Source organism: Python bivittatus, unplaced genomic scaffold (genome assembly GCF_059951505.1).
Source record: "Python bivittatus isolate LINGU-HERP-01145 unplaced genomic scaffold, Pbiv_v1 ctg000700_np1212, whole genome shotgun sequence".
In the NCBI taxonomy this organism is placed as follows: domain Eukaryota; kingdom Metazoa; phylum Chordata; class Lepidosauria; order Squamata; family Pythonidae; genus Python; species Python bivittatus.
This window is the reverse complement of record NW_028277098.1, coordinates 43,489,414-43,513,113: the sequence shown is the minus strand read 5'-3', so window position 1 is coordinate 43,513,113 and position 23,700 is coordinate 43,489,414. Positions and strand designations below refer to the sequence as shown.

The window sequence follows — 23,700 nt, the reverse complement described above, 5'->3', positions numbered from 1 at the left end:
TGGGGCCCTGACCCTGCTAGCATTTCATAACTGCTTGAAGACCTGGTTGTTCCCTTGAGCATGGAGTCTGGAGATTAGGTGAGCTCATCATTGTGATTTTGTTCTGTTTATGATTTGAGTTGAGTTGGCCGCCATGATTTCATTATTAATTGTGGTTTGTAATGTTTTTGTTTTTATTTGGTTTTAATCCCAGATGAACTGCTCAGAGTTGCAATTGTAAGATGGTCAGCTATATAAACTGAATGAATAAATAAATAAATACATACATACATACATACATAAATAAAAGCACTCAAATAGTACAGGAGTACAGGCACAGAGGCAGACTCCTATAATAAGACTAACCCAACAATAGCTATCACCATCAGAATCCCAGCAAGGATGCAGATGCTGATGAAGACAAAGTCACTGGTATCTTGGGCCTTGCTCTCATAGATATCTGCTACTCCTGCATCCTTTGGCTGAGACTCAACCAGGTTCTCAGCATAGTGGTTCGGTCTATAGGGATTAGAGCCAGAGATCAGATTCACAAGGGCCTCTTTCCTTTTAGGCTCACATTGCACTTCGTATTGATGAATATCCTCCTGGTTTCCATCTGAAAAGTCAATGTACAGAATGCTGACAATCACAGATGTGTTGTTTCTTTTCTAAAAGACAGAAGGAAAGAAGAGTTTTTAAAATTAAAAGTTTTATAACTGATGAATCACTTTCTTTTCTGTCCCAATAAAACTTCTAAAGTGAGGTGATCTTAGGTTGATTCTGGTATATAAAGCTTTGGATACGGTGAATTCTACAATATCAAATAAGGCCATTAGACCAAGCTGACGATGAGCTACAACAAGTGACAATTTGTGGCTTCCAGGATTCAATGATGGGTTGTGCTTTTGCAGTTCTAGGCAGGAAGCAAAACTGGATGCTTTTCGAGCCCTTGATGGGCTACCTGGCACAGCTTCCCAGATGCATTTGGCTTGAAGAATCATATAGCGTGCATACCTAAAAGAAGGCAGGTGGCAAGATGAGCATATTGATCTGGTATGTATTAACAAGACCTGTTTGGGCTTGGAGATTTGCCTTTCTAGGTTTCAGGTCCTTCAACAGTCTCAACACCAAGGCAAGGAATAGGATGATGCTATTAAACCTTAATGACACCCTACCTGTGACCAGGAATTCTGCCTTTGAGGCAATTGGGTGTGAATGTCTCTGTGTTAAGTTGGGCTATGGACAAGCTGGGTAATGTGTTGATATGATTGCCCTCAAGCTGCCTCTTTCTGTTAGCTGATTCCAGACAACCCTGATTTACCAAAAGAGTAAAGGGAGAAGAAGAAGCAGAAGAGGCACCTGGAGCACTGGCAGAGATGGGAATTGAATTTAACTGAATATGAGTATGAGCTCAAGTGTGAACCTACACTATGGTGATGAGGTAGGCAAAGACTTTGTCATCTTTGGTTCTTGATGGGGTTGCACTACCCCAGACAGACCTGGTGTGTAATTTGGGGGTTCTCCTGGACTCACAACTCCTGCTCAAAGAGCAGGTGACAGTCGTGGCCAGGAGGGCCTTTACACGACTTTGTGTCGTGCGGCAGTTACGCCCCTTCCTGGATCAGGGGGACCTCCGCACGGTCACTCATGCCCTGGTCACCTCTGGGTTGGACTACTGTAATGCGCTCTACATGGGGCTACCCTTGAAGAGTATCCGGAAGCTACAGCTGGTGCAGAATGCGGTGGCGCGGACAGTTCTTAATGTCCCTAGGAGGGCACATATAACATTGCTGTTGCGCGAACTGCATTGGTTACCGGTTTGTTTCCAGGTCCAATTCAAGGTGTTGGTCATCATCTTTAAAGCCCTTCATGGCATGGGACCAGGTTATCTGAGGAACCGCCTCGCCCTGGTCACTTCAGCCTGTCCCACTCGGTCCAGCAGAAGGGGCAGGTTGCAGACCCCACCGGTCAGGGAATTTCGATTGGTGGGGTCTAGGCAGAGAGCCTTTTCTGCTGCAGCGCCCGCCCTATGGAACATCCTGCCTCCTGAGGTCCGGTGTGCCCCCTCCCTCATGGCCTTCAGGAAAGGTATTAAATCCTGGCTTTGCCCGAAGGCCTGGGGGCCAGAGGGGGGCCCGCACCTGTGGAGATGGCTGGTGGGATGATGGGTTGCCCCCCCCCCAGCATCTTACAGGTTTTTATAGGGCCAGAATTAGAGGAGGTTTTTTAGGGCATTTTTAATACTGTATGTTTTTAAATTATTTATAGTTTTTAGCCATCTTGGAGAGAATTGTGTTTTTTCTTTTTCATTGTGAGCCGCCCAGAGTCACCTGTGGGGGATATAGGTGGCATACAAGCCAAATAAATAAATAAATAAATAAATAAATAAATAAATAAATAAATAAATAAAGCAAGCATCTTTACTTCTCCTTTTCTATTGTATTGGTGTGCCAGTTACAATCCTACCTGGTAAGTGAGGACCTCACAACGAGTCACAATCTTATCATGATTTGCCTAGACTACTGTAATGCTGTCTACATGGGATGTTTGAATATCACATAGTTGTTTTGGTTTTTAAAAAAGAAGAAGAAACTTTTAGGTATTAGTTGTGAATTATCGATGTTTTCCCAACAATTTGCATCCTTATTATTTTTTAGGAGGATTTCATATGGTTAATTTGACTGCTCCAGCCTTTTAACCTAATAGCCAGAAGACTAATCATTAGATATAATGTCTTTTTCAAGTTGAACTTTACAGATACATCCATGCAATTTTCTTAGATACAGTATAAAAGTGGTTGGCCATTGCTTTCTTCCAAGATGTTTTTTACTTCCTAGCTTACACACCTGGATTCTTGGAGATTTCCCACTCAAGTACTAATCAGGCCTGATCCAGTTAGCTTCCAAGGCCAAATGTCAGCTGCTGCTTCTGCCTGCTGAGAATAGCCATGATATGAGCTATCTAGAAATGAAATGTTATTTTCTCTTTTTCAGATACTGAATGCCCAGAAAAGTTGTTTAATCTCGGGTTTTAGTGTAATGCCTTCTCCTCAAAACCACATCCACAGATGTTAGAAATCTAAAACAACATTTCTTAAAAACTAGAGAGAAACATTTCAAACCTAAAGGACATTTTTTTGAATGTGACTTGTGGCCAAACTGATCATCATGAAGTGGGACATCCGTTATGACTTTTTTTAAAACTTAAAAATAGCAGCAGGAGATTGATGCCTTAATTGGACTGGGTAATGATTAGTGTCCCTGCCCAGACACTTCCTTTTTGGAAGCAGCTCATTGCCAGTGGACGATTTTCTCTCAATGCAAAGAAGCAGAATGTTCATTAGGACCTCAGTAGGGGTTAAGTTCCATTTCCCTGCCTGTTGTGATCCCAGAAATAAAAAAATTCCCATGCAGGTTAAATAAAAACATGGAAAGTTTGGCCCTCTATTTTTTTATTATATTATCTGAATATGTTTTAAATACAATGTGAACATCTGGAATTATTTTGCTTAGTAAACAGACTACAGTCTTCCATAAGAACTCATTCTTATCATCATGACTTCTTCCAAAAAAATATCAGTTTCTCAAACTATCAGCCAGAGAGTGGGAATGGGGTTCTGTCCTTGAAAGAAAGTAAGCCACAATCACATTTCTTATCTAATTTTACATAATATATAGGGTAGAGTGCAAGTACAGATAAAGAAGAGGAGAAGGAGGAGGAGGAAGAAGAAGAAGAGGAAGAAGAGGAAGAAGAAGAAGGAGATTACCAAACTCATATTATAATAAGGATAATAAATTCATCTTAGGCAAATAGGAAGAGTCAATATCCCCAGTGACTATGGCCTGGAATCCACTTGACCAAATGGAAGTGGTAAAGGTGAGTATCTGAGGCTGTTGCTTCCACAGGACATTGATTAAAACCATCCAGTCTGAGTCAGCAGAGAAGAAATGTTAAGGAGTTACAGGCATTAACAGAGGTTTACAGCAAAGATATTTTCATGTCATCAGCTATCATAACCCATAGATATATCTAGTGTCATAAAAAGGCAGCTCAACATTTCCCTTTATCTTCCTCTCTAAAATATCAGAGATTGAGTGTGTGCATGTGCATGTGTATGTGTAAGTGGGTGTAAAACTACCAGGACTATTTTGTGTGCTACTTTGAGTGAGTTCCATGGAAATATAGCAGAATATCTATATTAGATGATCCGATACATTAAACAAACATCTATATTAAATTATCTTTTCTTCAGTAATAATAATTTTCTACTTATTCTCTTAATTGTTCAATGATATGAGTCTGTTATTGTTAATCTTGTGAGTACAGTATGTTAGTTTTGCAGTTTCTAGTTATTTGTGCTGAGCAAGCAAAACAAACAGAGTGGCGAGAGGCGAGGAAGACTTCAGAGAAGAGGACTTTCCTCACCGAACCTCTGAAACATATTCAGCAGCAGATGCTGTCATGATCAAGATGTTACAGGAACAATGGACATTACTATGGCTTACATAGTATCACAGTTGCTGCTGTATATGGGACAAGGTAGACAGCTCCCTTCACCTTAGCTCAGCATTAGTAGGTAAAACTTTGGCCTTTCCACACAGATAACGTACTTGCGGTTCTGTGCCACAGGTTTCAAATCTTGCATGTATCCGAAAGGTCAAGCCAACCACTTGTGCAGGGCAGGATGGGACTCCTAAATAGATTTTATTTCGCTCCAGCTGGGCCAATGACTGTGTGGGGATTTGGATCTGAAACTCTGTCCTTGTGCAGCTGACATTCATAGGGACAACTACAGAAGGAGAAACAAAACAACGAAGGGATCTTCTCTGAATTTACAGACTCATAACAAATAGCCAGCAGCAATCTCCAGAGTTAATGAGCATGGCACAACACTATCTAAAAAGCTGATGATGTCCTCTGTTGTAATCTAAAGTCCTACACAGGCACCAAACCACTATTTGACCCAACTTTAGAGAAAATAAAACCAACTTGGTCTATCATGCATACAGCCTACCATACAGCTCTTGCTACAACTCGCCATATAGTCTCCCATAGATTCCAGTACTTGGGAATCTACCTGAAATACATCAAGCCAGAGAGTTTTCTACTGACATTAGATTCTCTGGTTGTGACTGGGTTGTGAAATTGATTAGGAAATGGGTTAGGATAAGGGTTGGGATCTCATGATCTCTACTTTCCCCAAGGAATTGGGGGGCAGCAAAAGATTGCAGTTGTTGTTTTTAAAAACCTGACCAAATGTACATACATCTGTGTATGTCTTCCCAGTCAGAATATGGAACTTAGAAAGAAGCATAGCAGCCCTGCTGTGCTACTGATCCTCAGAAATTATGATCATCCCCCTTAGCAGCGACAGCATTAAAAAATCTATGTATGATAGGAATTTTCCCCTGGTGTCTTCCCTTTCAGTTTAACTGACATGTGCGAAGCTAGCAAGGCTGCAGACCCACTCCTAGAAATATCATTGTATAAGGAAAGACATTCATACACATCCCTTCTTGGACAAAGCATAAGTAAATGAGCACAAAAACACTTTGCTCCATCTGTGAGAATTTCTCCAAAATTCTTTTAATCTCTGAAGGGATATCTAAAGCAAATTCTCTCCACCAAATGGAATGAGAGCTGGTACAAAGAAATACATAATGTTTAGTATTTGCCCAGCATTACTCCAAGCATGTGACCTTCCTAGTCATTTCTGTTGCTCATATAGTTTTAATACCCTTCTGCTCATGGTCCAAACCCAACACATACAGTACTGGGCTGTCTTGTTCATCCTGTGCTCCAGTTATCTTTATCCATCTTGCTATACTGGAAAAGCTAGTCTTCATTACTCCAAGATTTAAAGTAAGAAGGTTGTCTGCTTCTGTTCTGATATACTAGCAGCCAACTTAGAATACTCCACTGATGTGCCTAGTCCTAGAGGAAAGACAGCCCTTTCAAAAAAACTAGATTTAAAATGAAGTTGTATGAAAGAACTGGAATATTTCATCAGAGTTTAATTACCCTAATTGTCTGGCAATAAGTATTTATGACATATTTTTTTCAAACAGTGGGACACATTATGAAAAATAGGTACTGGCTGGAACTAAAGTAGGGCAAGACAAAATAAAAGATGAATGTTCTTTGTATAACAAACACAATACAGGTAGTTCTTGTTTAGCGACTGCCTTGTTTAGCAACCATTCACAATTACGATAGTGATGAAAAAATAATTTTATGACTAATCCTCTCATTTCTGACCTTCGCAGGTCTGTAAAGCAAAGGAAAGCTGAAATAAGATCATAAGCACAGTCACAGTTTCACTTAGTGACTGCTTCATTTAACAACCAGGTTACTGGTCCCAATTGTGGTCACTAAGCAAGGAGTACCTGTAGTAAAATTAGACATCATTATTGTTATTAGTACTTTGCAATAGATATAATATCAGGACTGAGTCTGAATTAATATAGAAAAATAAGAAAGCAAAAAACCCCCCACCAATCTGTGTAAGGATGGCGAGAGAACTACTATCTAGATCAGACAAGGAACATTTCTGAACAGAGATTAACAGTTGATCTGATGGAGTTTTATACCACTGGCAGCAATAACGTAAGCAGACCATCCACTTAAAGGCCTGAAGATGAGGGACCAAGAAGCCAGTCAGACTTAGAAATATGTCTAGAATTTGTCTAGAATGTATTTTGATAGAAGTTTTGCCAGTTGTGGGCTCTGCTGTTGCTGCAGTGTTGAGAACTGGCAACCACAAGAAGGTCAATGAAGTCCAAAGAGTCTCAAAAGACAAATCAGGCTGAACTTCACATAATGATCTGAATTAACCAACTAAATGTTTGGCTACAGAGTACTTGCTCACCAATGTTTCTAGAGATTAACACCACTGCCAGAGAGATTATATGTATGGAGCAGCTACATTTATATTGAAGCAGTGTTTGGAAAAGTTTATTTCCCTTTGTGATTGGAGTTCATCTTTCAACACACAGTGAGAAATCTTGATATAACTTCAGTCTGTGATCACACCCTAGCACCAGTTTAAATTTGGCAGTATCAAAAGGAAGGTGCATTTCTAATCTGCTATTCATTTTTTGTGATAGTAGGTCCAGGGCAAAGGAACAGTTAATGCTGAGCTGATGCCTTCTGCAAACACATAGCAGAAGGGGCTTGGACTAGTCCCTTTGTGAGTACAGAGGCAAGAAATGACCACATACTCCAGGACTTCATACTCCAGCTAGAGTCAGTTTGGTCACATTGGGAGTAACAGTTAGTAGTTCCCCATTTCTGGGAGGCAAGAACAAATAGCCTCCCTCTTGAAATCAGATTAGTCTCCTTTCCAGATTTCATTCAGAAAAATGTTTAAAAAGGAGCTCTTTCATACAGTGTGTACAGTTTGAGATGATGCCACTGAAGTGTGTATGTAGAATAAATATGATCAAACATAATTCTTGTACAGAAATAAGGTGCAAATCCTGTCTTATACACTGGATATTTTAAACACCCTCAAAATACTAAGATTGCTGTATGTGTGGATGTAAAATTAGGACAGAAAAATAATAGACACTGAAAGTAGATGGTCCTGCCCATCTCAACCCAATTCTAAATATGCTAGAAAAATAAGGCAATCCAAGTAATGAAGTTGACTACATTTATGTTGAGTATCTCTGGAACTGCTCTCAGGGCCATAAAGCCACTGTTGGCTGGGCATTCTGCTGATGTGGGAAAAAAATCCACCCAATAATAATGCAATAAAATACTACAGTAAAAATAAAAGTGTATATGCTCAGCAAAATTGAAAATGCTCACAAAGATGCGGTTCCTGAAACAGTCAAGAAGGAGCTGAGTCAACACATTCTTGGCGACATAGAGTTGGGTGAAGGTGGGGAATTTTCCCACCAAAAAATTCAGATCTGGAATATTCCAAATGATACTTTTAAAAGGTTCTGATCCAAACTGGAGCTTTCTGATACCTTTAAGAGGTTGTTTATACATGTCAATGAAAAAAAAGTAAAAGTTGGCTGACACTTATAAACATGCAATGTATGAATTAGTTACTGTAGATTTCATTATCCCAAGTTCTGCGAGAGTTAGTTTCCATATAGCAGCATTTTGGAACCCTAGTGAGCTAATTATCTGCAAACTATTCTGCTTTTCTCTTGTTCCTCAAATTTTTATTTCATTCCACATAGTTTACCTGACAGTAGTCTTACCTCCAAAATATGCTACCAAGAAACCTCGGTTGGCTGTATTCCTGTCAGTGTGAAGGACCAACAGTAGCTTGTTTCTACTGGATATAATCGGAGATAGCATTTCTCTCCCACACCACTTTCCTAGCAGAGATGCTGTCTCAGTACCTCCATCAAACACAGCCAGATGGTCATAATCACAGCTGTCGGTCAAGCTGTTCCGCCCCTCAAGATCCAAGTCCAGGAAGAAGACTTTGATTCGATATCCTAGAGGCAGCTGGATGGTCCAGCGACACTTGATATTATTGGGGTAAGAGTGAGGATATTGGGGACTGGAGAAATTTCCTTTGACAGCCGTATATACCTCCTGACATGCACCTGGTTACAAGGGAAAAAGGAGTGGAATACAATGACAAGCAACTAAAACATTCATTTTATTTTGTAGGGCTACCTACAATTTTTTCCTTCAAACTCCGTCTTCTTCCTTCACTTCAGTGGGATTTTTTATGGTTTTCACTCTATTCAGACTTGGTTTGAAGCTATGATACAAGTGATACAAATGATACACCATTAAATCAGTGGCCTAACCTGAAAAATAGTTGGAACTGAAAAACTGGGCCAATATGAGCAGCTGATGGTGGGAAGCAGCTGTCTAAGTCTGTGATTGTCAGAAGCCAATGTCAGGGGAACTTTATGCTGTAGACCAGGACAAGTGGAGGTTGCTGACGCAGATTAAAGCTATATGATCTCTATCACAGCCTGCAACAATTTCCATAATGACAACTCCCACTGTTTTTAGTTTGGTCTAACACTGTCAGCTCTTCAAGGTAGACCAGACTAGGAAACCAAAGCATGCATGCTAATACTAGTTTTATTATAAGGTTACAGTAACAGAATCTTGCAAGTGTGAATGCACTTCCCCTCCCCGCCCTCTCCCTTTATCTTCATGAGAACTAGGGAGGATCTTGTCTAAGACACTTACTCAGGTTACAGTTCTGGCCCAGACTCAGATTTCTTTTATCTGACCATTGTCTTTGTTGTGGCTCTTCCTCCTGCTCCTCAAGGTTATTCCTTCTTCCCATTGCAAACACATATGTTGACTGATCTATGTAATGCTTTCATATAAGAACTGCCACTCTGGGCAGGGTATCCATGGAGGGGAGCGGTGGTCATAAAAGTCATGAAGGGAGTTGTAACCATGCAATCAAAGCCCATCCCTTTTCTAACAGGGGTCACAGCCACCAGCTGTGCTACTTCATTTTATGTAAAGCATTTTCAACATTTTTTTCCTTAAAAGGGTTTCAAAATGGCTGACAATAATTAATTAAAATGTAAAACACAGTTTAAATGAACAAACCTCATAGCAACAGAGATTAAAATAAGAAAGAAAAACAACAACACGTACTGTAAAACTGCTTCAAATTCATTTAAAATATTTCACCAAAAGCCTCTCCCCAGAGAAGATTTTTTGCACTGTGGCAAAAGGCCATTAAAGTGATGGTAAGGTAGGCTTCCCTGGGGAGGAATTTTAAAATCTGCAGGACAGAAAATAACACAATCTCTCCACTGCCCCTTTGGCCTAAACCAGTTGGTAGTTCAGTTGCTGTGATGTTCAAAAAGGCCTCTCTTTAACATCTTTATACATAAGACAGGCTCATAACAGAGAAGATAGTCTGGAAGGCCATCAACAACAGCCTTTTCAATTAAGTCAAAGCAAATGCCCTGATAGTGTTATTTCCCACATGGCTGCATCTTCTGTGCACAGGAAAAGCTGTGCCTAAGCCCCACAATACAGTTCTCTTCTAGTCAAAGGGAAACTAGTTACAGCTTATCTTTCTGGTCAACCAAATTTCCTTAAGCAAGGAGCTGATATTTTTTTAAAAACAAAGGGGGAAAAACATAGTTTTTGGTTGCCCAAGGTTATATTCCTCCATTTCTGTGCTTCCTCACTCCCTCTCCCTCAAATGCTTGTATTGGCTGCTTCTCATAATTCTCATGTTCCTAGGATTTTTACTCATATTTTTTGTGGTCAACATCTCTTCTGAATATATATCTATGTGCCAAGCTATGTGCTAAGCTGATCTAAGGCTTAGGTTCTCCAGAATATAGTAAATAATGTGGGAGTACACTCAGAAAAAAATATTCAACATACAGAAATGACGATAACTTCATCAGATCTAAATGTACAGTAGAGTTAGTCATGTTGCCTTAGCTAACATTGGGGAGCCTACTATTAAGAACACATGGAAGACTTAAGATCCATTAAGAAGGCTGCAAAACTTTGAATAAAGGAGTATTAATCCATTTGTTGTCTTTAGAATGATGAGGCTCTCTCTGTCTCTTTCAATGTAAGCAGAATCTCATATTCTGAACAAAGAATAGTGGATATCTGTCGTCGCATTTATTTTCCAAGAGGATGCCAACAAATCCTTTCATACGTTGGTATCATAATACTCATAAATATCAATCTTTGTACCATACCTGAAAAGAAATATGCCTTGAAGCCTTTGTTAGCAATGTTAAAGTCTGATTTGAAAACAACCAGCAGTTCATATGCAGAAGATACCACCTCTGGAGGTTTCATGTTTCCACAGTGGTGACTGAGAAGTCCATCTCCCATTGTGGGCCCATCAAAGATGGCCACATAATCAAAATTACACTGCTCACTCTGTTCCATCTGGAAGTCAACAAAAATCAGTTTGATGACAGAACTGGAAGTTCCCTGGATGACCCAATGGCACTCAGCATTGTTGGGATAATTCTCTGGGTAATCAGGGCTTGTGATTGATCCAGACAATCCCGTGAGCACACCCCCACAAACATCTGGAAGCAAGAAAGTACAATGTATATTAAAATAAACACACAAAGATAGGAATAAGAAAAGTTCATATTTGAATTCCAGGTGCATTCCTCTGCACCACAGAAAATAATCGTAACAAGGCAAGGAAATACTGGAGTAGTACAGAAAACAAGGAGTGTTATGCATGGGAGGTAATAAACAGGAGTGGTTTGCATGTGTATGTGCATATAAAAATATAAATATATGAGGCTGAATGTGATAAATAGAATTAGTGAGGGGTAGGAACCAGAACCCAATTAATTGTCCAGATTATGGACAGCCTGGAAGATTTAATATATTCAAGAAAGGATGTGCTAGTTGATAAAGTTTGAGAAGCACTGGATGATGAGGTGCTTAGTCACCATCATTTTACAATGAAAAATACTATTAACTAAAAATTTGTTATGGCATTCATGCAACACAAATAAAGACATACTATTAACCCAAAATGCAGCCTGGCTAAAATAAATTCCTATCTTCAGATTGTTTACTCTGGAGTAGTCTTAGTGAAGTCAGTAAGCTTTCTTTCTGCATCATTAATGGTTTGGAGATTACAGCCTGCGTTTCAACTGTTGGATCATTTCTGCTTTCAATTACAGTGAGGCAATAAGGAAGAAGCAATAAAACTATAGCAGGAGGGAGAATAACCCCTGAAATGCTTTCCTGCTGATTCTGGCCCCTGAGAGGAAAAGTATCCTATGTGACTCCTGGATCTTTGGATCAGGAAATACCTTTGAGATGAATGAATGAATGAATGAATGAATGAATGAATGAATGAATGAATGAATGAATGAATGAATATATATATATAAATCCCCTCTCACCTCTATGGATGGTATGTGTCTTCCTCAATCTTGGGCCCTCTACCAGAGGCTTGGGAGTTTGAGGGTTCTGTGCAGTAAAGCTCTGATGTTCCTGGGATCTGTTGGAGCCACTCTCTGAGCTTAGAAATCACAGCCCCAAGTGCTCCTAGCACCACTGGGTCCACTTTGGCCTTTACTTTCTACATCCTCTCTAGTTCCTCCTTCAGGCCCTGGTACTTCTCCAGCTTCTCATATTCCTTCTTCCTGATGTTGCTGTCACTTGGCATGGCTACATCTATCACCACTGTTGTCTTCTGGTCCTTGTCTACTACCATGTCTGGTTGATTGGTCAGTACCTGCCTGTCCATCTGGATTTGGAAGTGCCACAGGATCTTAGCCCTGTTATTCTCCACCATCTTCTGTGGAACCTCCCATCTGAACTTGGGAGGTCTAGCCCATACGCTGTGCAGATGTTCCTGTACACAATGCCAGCTACTTGGTTGTGCCGTTCAGTATATGCTGTTCCTGCCTGCATCTTACACCCTGCCACTATGTGTTGGACTATCTTGGAGGCCTCTCTGCACAGTCTGCACCTTGGGTCCTGTCTAGTGTGGTAGAGCCCTGCTTCTAAAGATATGGTGCTTAGTGTCTGTTCTTGTGCTGCTATGATCAATGCCTCAGTGCTGTCTTTTAGTCCAGCCCTTTCCAGCCACTGATAGGATTTCCCAATGTCAGCCACCTCAGCTATCTGTCGATGGTACATCCCATGCAGGGGCTTGTCTTGGCATGGTACTTCCTCCATTTGAACTTCCTCCCATGTCTGCTGCTGCCTCAGGCATTCTCTCAGCAGCTCCTCTTTGGGTGCCATCTTACTGATATACTCCTGGATGTTCTGGGTTTCATTCAGGATAGTGGTTTTAACACCCACCAGACCCTGCCCACCCTCTTTCTGGCTGGTGTACAGTCTCTGAGTGTGGGATGTGGGTGGGCATACTTGTTGATGGCATGGATGTTGTTCTTCCCATTCAGCTAGCTCTTCAGGACATGTCTTATCCTTTGGTGGTACTTGGATGTTGCTGCCTTCCTTGCCTCCTCATCATGGTTCCCATGTGACTGTGAGATAACAAGGTACTTGTAGCTGCTCTGTATGTCTGCTATGTGGCCTGCTGGTAGTTCCATTCCATCATTCTTAACTACCTCAACATTCTTTACTACCATCTGGCCACACTTATCCAGTTCGAATGACATCGCAATGTCCTCACTGTAGATCCATGTCAGGTGGATCAGCAAGTTGATGTCTCATTCATCCTTAGCATACAGCTTGATGTCATCCATGCAGAGGAGGTGGCTGATGGTGGCTGACTCCTGAACTTGTATCGTATCCAGCCCTTGTGATTATCTGGCTAAGGGGTTCAAGCCTATGCAGAACAGCAGTGGGAACAGCGCATCACCTTGGTATATACTGCACTTGATGGTCACTAGTGTGAGGTCTCTGGAGTTGACTTCCAGTGTTGTCTTCCACAGTCCCATTCAGTTCTTGAGGAAGGTCATTAGTGTCCTGTTGACTTTGTATAGCGCCAGGTATTCACAGATCCATGTGTATGGCATTGAGCCGTAGGCTTTCCTGTAGTCAATCCAGGCTGTGCTCAGATTGGTCTGTCCAGACCTTGAGTCTTGGATGACTGCTCTATCTATGAGCAACTGGTGTTTTGAGCCTCTGGTGTTTTTCCCAATGCCCTTCTGAGCTGTGCTCATGTACTGGCCCATACTATAGCTTGGCAGCTATGATGCCTGATAGGACTTTCCATGTTGTGGGGAGGCAGGTTATTGGTTGATAGTTCAATGGTGCTGTTCCCTTGTGGGGGTCTTTCATGATCAGCACTGTCCCTCTTTGTTAGTCAGTCTGGGTGGGAGCCTGCTGCTAGCAGCTGGTTCATCTGTGCTGCTAGGCATTCATGCACTGCTGTTAGTTTCTTTAGCCAGTAGGTGTGGATCATGTCCAGGCCAGGTGCTGTCCAATTCTTCATGTTCTTGACCTGCTGTTGGATGTTTGCTACTATGATGATGACTGGTTCCTGTTCTGGGAGATTGCTGTGGTCCACTTTCAGGTCCTTCAGCCACTTTGCACTGCTATGTATCTTTCTCCCATATGTTCCTCCAGTACTGTCCAATTTCTGCTGTTGGTGGCTCTGCTATTACTGTGTTGTTGCACTGCAGTTGGGAGTACACCTTGGATGGTTCTTTGGAGAATAGGGCATTTATCTTCTTGGCCTCTGCTTCTCTAGTGTATCTCCTTAGCCTGGCAGCCAGTGCTATGAGCCTTTGTTTAGCAGTCTCTAGGACTTCAGATAGAGTAGGGCCACTGTATTTTTTCAGTAGCTGAGTCTTATCCTTAATCTCCACACCAGCTGACTAACCTCTCTGAGTTGCCTTGATCTTAGCCTCCAACCTCATTTTCCAGGAGGGGTATATACTGCTGTACTTCTTGATTGTGTAGCCAAGCATCTCAAGGATTACAGCAGCTGTAGTGTATACCAATTCATTAGTTTGACTTACGGATTGTCGTGAGGACTCTATTGGCATCTTCTAGCATGCTATCTGGTGGTACTTCTCCACTGAGCCTTGGTAATCAGTTTTGAGGGTTGACTGTAGCTAGTTTATCTATGATCTTATGCCTCATATTAGCTGCTGTGCTCTGTAATGGAGGGAGTGGCAGTGAGATTTTAGCTTCAGATGTTGGCTGCACATGCAGTTGTTCTTCCATGTCTTCTTGAGTCCAGGATGTAATGTGTAGTTGGTCTATCTCATGTTGTGAGAGCAGCTTCCTCTTCACTATGTTGAAGCATTGGGTAACTAGCTGTTTCTCAGTTAGTGTGGATGTAGGTCTTCTGTCCATCCATAGTTCCCTCATATGTTTCATATATCCCCTCTCATTAGGTCTACTGTTGTAGTAGCATTCCATCAAGTCCAGGTTCTCTTGTCTCATCCATGTATGGTTTGTTCCAGTAGGCCACTTATTGTCAGATTGTCCTGGTTCCCCAACATCTGATGCGGACCTTGTTAATCCAGGCAATGTCCAAGCCAGCATAACTCTCTTAGTTCATGTCACTCTCATATTCGAGGTAAGCAGGTGAAACGTTAGGGGGTCTTTGCCCAAGGACCCTTACTGGTAAGGTTGGTACCAGCCAGGATTCAAACCCCATTCTCCCATGTCAAAGCCTGGTACTCTAAGCACTACACTATCCAGCTGCGTGTGTGTGTGTGTGTGTGTGTGTGTGTGTGCAGTCTGAGTGCACTACTTTTAAAGAAATCATTAAGAGTTTGCATTTTGCATTATAATATCTGATGATCCCATGATGCCATTTCTTGAACTTTATCAGAGTTTAATATAAAATGGTAACTGCTTTTAAGGGAAGTTTGAGCACGATTTTGAAAGCAGTTGAGACTCCAAAAATGACTGGCAAGTTCCAGAAACAGTTCCTGCTCGGCTGTAAAACCAGTGAAGTGATTTTGCCAGTTAGCCAGTTTCATTCTAGGGTGAGGATTTCAGAGTAGGCTTGCTGCCTGAGCAGTTCCAAAATAGCTAATACACATCATGAAACTTTAATGAGGTGTCATATTACATGTATTTATTAAATTATATCCTGCCTTTTATTCAGGAACTCATATCATCCTCTTTGTCCCCCAACTGCTCTATAGGGTAGGTTGAGCTGAGAGAGACTGGCCCAAAGTCACCCAGGAAGCTTCTGGGGCTGAGGATAGATTTGAACCTGTTCCTCTTCAGGTCAGTCCAACATTTTAATTTCTGCATTACCATGGCACAGAATAAACAATGTTTAAATGGATATTCTGAAATACATGGCATTTATTTAATATTTTTACATACAGCCTTTTTAAGCAAGTTGTTTCTAGAATTCAAAGACTATGTGCAAACCACTTGAGTTATCTCTAAGTTCTATAAAGATGAATGGAATAAAGTAGTATCTCTTGTTGATTTCAAGGAGAATATAAATATCTTCGTCTGAAAAAGATGGCAGGTTATTTTCTAGATGTTTTTGGTGGTTATGGTACATCTCCCCAAAGGCCAAAGGAAAAGAACAAACTGCATTCTTATTAGACTAAAATGAACTGTATTTGAGGCTAAATAAGGAACACTTTTTTGAAATACAGAAGAGTAGCAAACTGTACCTGGAATTGTGGCAAGTTGCACCAATTCTACAAGAAGAACTGAAAGCACCAAACCAAAAGAATTATAGTGCAGTGAGCTGAACATACTGTTAGTTTATCAAAAGCAGAAATTTCCTAAGCACAAGTATTAAACGTAGCTAGGCAAGAGATTTCATATTGCCTGTCAATCATAAAAGCAAGTGTGCACACTCTTGTTTATTTACTTCTACAAGGGTTAGGCACATCTCCAGGAGATGTACATTTAAAACACAGATTAAAAAAGGATATCTTGGAATGGCAGTTCTCCAGGGCCACAGCTTTGTCACTCTGACATAGAATTGCCATTTTATTGTCACAACCTTGTGTTTCTACTTCTGCATGCTTTTTAGTCCATATCTCTGTGAACATCCAACAACTTCTTGCCTTGCTTCCCTTCCCCACTATACTATGTGATTAGGCCTGTTTTCTCCCTGTACGGCAAGGCATTATTGGGTGTATCCTTTCTAATCATTTTGCCTGCTCTTTCCATTGACATGTCTTTGCTTTTCCATTTGTTTGTTCTTGGGATTAGCATGCTTTACAGAGTATACCCATCACTCTAGTCATAGCTTGCTTTAATAACCATGAAATAAATCACAGTGGTCAGGTTTATACAATACTTGAAGCATAACCTATGATTTGCAAACCACGATGGCCAGGTTCACACCTCACACAAAGTTAGAATCAAACTAACCACATTATGTCTTAGAAAGATGTGTGTGCCAGAAGCTGGGTTTATGTATCACTCTAAGCATTAATGTGGTTGACTTGGTTTGGACTTATAAAGATCCGTGAACAGTTAGCAAATCAGTTTGCTTATACATTTTCTATCCTGCTTTACCATTACAAAAAATTCCACAGTGGGGCCTTAATGTATTGCCTGAAGTTGCTTCATCTCTATCTTTGTAGAAACTTACTGCTCCTCAAAGACCCTATGTCTGCACGGTGATACTGGTTCCATTGGCATATGATGTAGTAACTCTTTCAAGAAAACCAAGTTGAAAACAATTCTGACCTTTCTGGTAAACTGCAGAGAATCCTTGGCTGGCCACATGGTTATCTGAGTGAAATATTACAGTCATGATATTCCAGGATGATGTAAATGGTGGAGGAAAACTTGTGCCACAAAATTTACCAAGGACATTTCCTTGGTCTTCAGAAACCCCATTAAAGATCTTGATGTAATCAAATGCACAGTTATCATGATATTCCAGGTCAAAATGATGAAAAGTGAGCAGAACAGAGGATCCTTCTGTTACCACTATGAGCCATGTACAATCTGTATTATAAGGATAGAGTCCTGGGAAATTTGGGCTTGAAATATTGCCATATGGTGCTGATAGAAGTCCACCACATTTAATGCCTACAGAAAATATCAACATTTGAAGAATAACAGATTAGAAACTAGAATAGCCCATATTCTAGATTTTGTCCCCTCTTGTTCTATAAGTTTGTTAAAAGGCCTGGCTAACTGGTATTCCCAAATAGTTTCCCATTCCCAAACTAACCAGGGTTAGGGTTAAAGGCCTGACTTTGATTATTAATTTTCAAGATAAAACTTGAGCTGGTGGATTTGTGATTATTTAATTCTCTTTAGATCACGCAGACCAGGGATAGACCAATTTTTTAGGACTGAGACTACACTTTTTTGCCTTTTCATAAAGGCATGATGTCCTCAAAGTGGGCTAAAATGGGCTCATTTTGAAGCTTTTTAAGGAATTCTGTGGGGGTCTGCAAGATTCAAGGTAGTCATTTTATTAATTACAATTCAGAATATATGACCTGACCTTACTGGGAGAATCTGGAGCTGTAAAATGGGTACTTAAAGGCCCCATGCAGACTGTGCATAATGAGGTTATATTTCTTACAAATACCCTTCTATTGCTTATCTAAAACTCATATGACCATTTTTACTTGTTGAAGTCAATTGATACATATTTAATCAACCTTGGGAATAGTTTTGATATGTGCCCAGATAAATGACTAAAGATACTAAACATACCATAGTGTAATGATCTTGTCAAGCATATTATATGTTTTGTAAGAACAATAATCCTTCAAGAATTTGGGGGACTTGGCTGACTAAAAAGAAAATCTAAATAAAATTGGGTAAAATTGGGTAACATCTACAGCAATAGACAGATACTTTAGTCTGTGTAGGTTTATTGTTGATATATATATATATATATGATATGGGTACAAGTTCAAGAGTGGAATCACCATCAGCCACCTCCTCTACATGGGTGACATCAAGCTGTATGCTAAGAGTGAACGAGACATCGACTCACTGATCCACCTGACACGGATCTACAGCAAGGACATTGGGATGCCATTCGGACTGGAGAAGTGTGGCAGGATGATAATAAAGAGAGGGAAGGTAGTTAAGACCGATGGAGTGGAACTACCAGTGGGCCACATAGCAGACATAGAGACCAGCTATAAATACCTTGGTGTCCCACAGTCACATGGGAACCATGAGGAGGAGGCAAGGAAGACAGCAACATCCAAGTACCACCAAAGGATAAGACAGGTCCTGAAGAGCCAGCTCGATAGGAAGAACATGATCCATGCCATCAACATGTATACCCTGCCAGTCATCAGATACCCTGCCAGTGTAGTGAGCTGGCCAAAGGAAGACATGGAGGCTCCTCACAATGTACGGTGGTTTCCACCCCAAGTCCAACACCCAGAGATTGTACACCAGCCACAAAGAGGGTGGGTGGGGTCTGATGAGTGTCAAAGCCACTGTCCTGGATGAAACCCGGAGCATCCAGGAGTACATCAGTAAGATGGCATCCAAAGAGGAGCTGCTGAGAGAATGCCTGAGGCAGCAGCAGACATGGGAGGAAGTTCAAATGGAGGAAGTACCATGCCAAGACAAGCCCCTGCATGGGATGTACCATTGACAGATAGCTGAGGTGGCTGACACTGGGAAATCCTATCAGTAGCTGGAAAGGGCTGGACTAAAAGACAGCACTGAGGCATTGATCATAGCAGCACAAGAACAGACACTAAGCACCATATCTTTAGAAGCAGGGCTCTACCACACTAGACAGGACCCAAGGTGCAGACTGTGCAGAGAGGCCTCCAAGATAGTCCAACACATAGTGGCAGGGTGTAAGATGCAGGCAGGAACAGCATATACTGAACGGCACAACCAAGTAGCTGGCATTGTGTACAGGAACATCTGCACAGCGTATGGGCTAGACCCCCCAAGTCCAGATGGGAGATTCCACAGAAGGTCATGGAGAATAACAGGGCTAAGATCCTGTGGCACTTCCAGATCCAGACTGACAGGCAAGTACTGGCCAATCAACCAGACATCGTGGTGGTAGACAAAGACCAGAAGACAGCAGTAGTGATAGATGTAGCAGTGCCAAGTGACAGCAACATCAGGAAGAAGGAATATGAGAAGCTGGAGAAGTACCAGGGCCTGAAGGAGGAACTAGAGAGGATGTAGAAAGTAAAGGCCAAAGTAGTCCCAGTGGTGCTAAGAGCACTTGGGGCTGTGATTTCTAAGCTCAGAGAGTGGCTCCAACAGATCCCAGGAACAACATCAGCGCTCTCTGTCCAGAACAGTGCAGTGCTAGGAACAGCAAAGATACTGTGCAGAACCCTCAAACTCCCAGGCCTCTGTAGAGGACCCAAGATTGAGGAAGACACAAAGCACCCATAGGGGTGAGAGGGGAATTTTTTTTTTAATATATATAATCTCTTAGAAAGATGTGTGTGCCAAAAGCTGGGTTTATGCATCACTCTAAGCATTAATGTGGTTGACTTGGTTTGGGCGTATATATATAATGTAAACAACAAGTAATTTAGTTATGGCAGTCAAAATGATAATTGCATTTCTAGGCTTAACCATTAGTCCAATAATAGACTATATCCTCAATATGTGTTTACATCCCTAACATTTCTTGAAATTGCCCACTAGACTGCAAGTTTTGTTTGCAGTGTGCACAAAAGAGCCATATACATGTTTAATTAGAAATGAGTCTGACTAAGTTCAGTAGGACTTTACCCAGGAAGATTTGCTATGATTGCAGCCATAAAAGTACTCATATGCAGGTCAAGTGTTTCCTTCTAGTGCCATTAAATAATTGTATCTTCTTTGATTCTAAACTTTTGGCAGCAATTACATGAAATCTAAAAAACAAATTAACTATTAGACTCCAATATACTCTTATGCTTTTTATTTTTTAACGGTATAGCTCAGTTCTCATTAAAAATTTATTCAACAAATATAGAAATTGTGGGGGGTTTTCCATGCTAAAGTGTAGAACAAGAGGGCTCTGTTTATCAAATCTCCCTCTGGATCTGGGCTTCATGTCACAGTAGACTGTCTTCAGACTGACCTGGACTAGAGTGAATCATTTCTAGAGCTCTAGATTGGGCTTATAGAAAAGATGGTCTCTCACACTCCTAGGGCATGTCCTACATATTCTGCAACAAGGACAGATAAAAAAATTATTTCAGCTTTTCTGCAACATCATTCACTTCTCTTCGAATTTTCATTATTCAGTAGACCAACTGCCTGATAGTTTCCTGTGTCAGAGTAATATTATTGGTCTTTAATGTTGTGTCTCAAATTCTTCTTCATTGCTTACGTTATGATCCACTTGCGTTTCATTTTGCCACTGGCATTTGTTTTCACTTGAATAGGAATTTAATTTTCTGGAAAAAGCCTTCTTGCCTATCATAACAATGTGGATACAACTCCTCTTGGATTTATTTGCACCTATCATGATCTGTAATTTACAACATTTTACTACTGTGGTTTTAACTCCTAAGCATTTTGCAAAGATTTGATTTCAGTCTACTTTTTCACTTCTTGATTTCAGTGTGCTTTTTGCCCAAATTATTATTTTTTTGTTTCCCTTCTGAAGTCAAATGCAACTGTCCTCACCACTATAATTATCCACTCCAGTATAACTGAATTTAATAGAACTGTGGTAAATCAGTTCAACAACATTTAAGTCTTACATTGTGTTCTAAAATTTCATAGTTACTTTCTCTATGATTGTGTCCATAACCAACAGACATTATTTCTTTTTCTTCATCAGAACATGCATTTAGCATGCCTATGTGAGAACAATTAAACTCACCTATTATTACAAGACTTCGAATATCTCAGTGGTTTCCTTATTATTCCTTATTCTTTCTATGTAAATTAAAAGATTCCAAATTAGAAAGAAATCTTATTTGATTCTCAGTTTCATAGGTGTGTTTCTCCAGGACATTATGTTCTCTGACTTTATGCAACTATTCATTCTCTATGGAAAACATAATTTTAAAATTGTATTTTTCTAGTTTCTCTCTTTCTTGCTTTGTGTTATATTTCCAATTCTGATTGCCATTCCGAAAAATGCCCTGTCCATTGTTGAAAATGGAGAAGGAGATTAGAAATGGATTCTTATGTCATAGCATGTTCATAGGAGGGGTGGGGGGACATTATTAAGATTCTGGTATCAGACCATTTAATTCTAAATTGGTAGATGAAATGTGATAAATCTGTAAGAAGATTAACCCACTTTATATATTAATTTAAAATGTCGTAAGAGATTATTTTACTACTTGTTATTAATGTAATTTTTTAAAAAGAAAATGGATGTTGGGAAGGGTGCCGTTCACCACATTACGTGATTTGTTTGGAAAGGGCAATATTTTCTCCTAATCAAAGGATGCAGCAATATGTGTCACTATGGCAGAGATTTTGTGATATTTTACAAATAATATTTTGTTCTGATTATATTACAGTAGTGCATTTATTAATAAACCAGTGACTATTGATAAATACAAAGTTTATGGTAGATTTTTCTTTTCTTTCTTAGTTTGTATTTTTAGTATGGGGTTGCCTTTTTTCTTATTTTTTAAAGTGTTTTTTAAGTTTAAAGATTGTTTTGCTGATTGTGTATGTTAAGAATGTTAAATAAAAACTAAAATATTAATTTTTTAAAAAGAATATGCATTGCATATAAATATAATTCTCTTTCCTGGTTATGTCTTGAAAAGATAATTGACAGTTATATTTTACAAATGTGAGTATTTCAAACAAAATCTTGGAAGCATATTTGTCAATAACATTGTGTTAAACTCCCAATAGAAGATAATGGGGGTTGGGGTGGGGGGAAAGACATCTATTTCTGCAGAACTGAGTATCTTTTTATCAGAGAAAGAGGTTGGTACTGCTACAGAGTTTAGGACAGAATTTTGACATCAGTTCATAATCTAAATAGGGATTTCCTCCCCAGTCTTTCTTGGCATATTGTAAATTTTTAACCCTTGTCCTGCAGTTTAATCATATAGACTTGCCTACAAATGATACATCCTAAGAAATCAATGTAAGATTAATAAAATACAGAAACCACTCATGTAATACACTATTCTAAACATCGTTCTAAGTATATGAACTCTCAGTGAAACTCTGACTCCAAATTTTCTCCTCTCCTGTCATACCTAGTCTCCACAGTAGGAGTAGGGGAAGAAAAGTAGCTTGAGGTTTTCAGTCTGTCACTGCCATGACATGGCATGAGTGTTTCCCATTTATCCCAATGGGGAGTGATTATTTGGATCCACTCCCTGTTGACAATTGATCACACTCAGATCTCTAGGCTGGTGTAATCACATCTGTAATCTCTAGTTTAGAAAAATGTACTAATATACACCAAATAGACTGCTGAAAACATTGCCAAAACAGTGTCAGTACACATAGTAATTCCCCCAATGACAGCCAACTTTCCAAAGGAAATATCCCAGATGGGCATGGAAAAGAAAGCTGAGACGTTCTATCTAAAAAATAAGGCTCTCACCAATTAGCTTAGAATGCTGCTTCTCACACCCCAAAGCCCTTAATTTACCTGTCTTGGCATTTATTTCATTCACTGTGCTCAAGAAAATTATCATGAAAAGGTGTTTGGGAAGCATCAGCTGCATCTTCAGAGGAGGCAAAGAGAAAACAGCCCAAGTATACTCACTGCAGCCTCTCTGGAAAGGAAAAATAGCTGGAAGGCTGTCGAATTAATAATGTAATGAATAATTTATTGTTTCTTTGAATTAGTAACAAGAACTGTGCTTTGGTTCCGTCACTTGGTTTTAGCAACCAGGATCAAATATCCCTAGGATTTACAGTGGACCAGGTATCTTGTCAATACCCTCTCTCTCTTTGGAGACAGTGTTATTGGTTGGAATAGGTTGCATAAGCGCCAAAAGTCTGTACTGACTATATGCCCTGAAGGACTCATAAAGATGAGATATCTAATCATACAAGATAGGGAACCAAACTGGGGATTTCAGATTTTACATGTAAACCTATGTGGGGAATTTGCTGGCTGAAAATAAGGAACCCTTTTCAATACAGAATTGCTGTTGATAGAAGAGGGAGAGGCAAATGTATACTGCGATGAACTAAATCATATTGGTGGTTCCCTAATTATTGGAAAATCAGGTAGACTGTTGGGTATAAATCCTGCTTTGCCACCTAGGTGTGGTTTTTAAGATGGTTTGACGTGAAGAAATTAAGAAGGTGACATTTTATATCCTTGTATTTTTAATTTGAACTTAGAAGCATTGGCTTGGCTTATTAGACAAATGGAAGACATTTTGAGTATATCAGTGGCTGGAGTTGAATACAAACTGCTATTATATGCTGATTATATATTGTGCTTTATTAATAATTTTGTAT

General features: G+C 40.1%; 1 protein-coding gene across 1 annotated transcript; it reads right to left on the bottom strand.

Moving 5' to 3' along the window:
* Window positions 1-329: 329 nt before the first annotated feature.
* CDCP2 (CUB domain containing protein 2) lies at window positions 330-22,952 on the bottom strand. Its single transcript, XM_088154425.1, has 6 exons — window positions 22,877-22,952; window positions 17,035-17,382; window positions 10,653-10,994; window positions 8,196-8,549; window positions 4,590-4,768; window positions 330-647 (listed from the first exon to the last, which is right to left on the bottom strand). The coding sequence occupies exons 1-6, from the start codon at window positions 22,950-22,952 to the stop codon at window positions 330-332; spliced, it is 1,617 nt and encodes a 538-aa protein (XP_088010551.1).
* Between the last annotated feature and the right edge of the window lie 748 nt (window positions 22,953-23,700).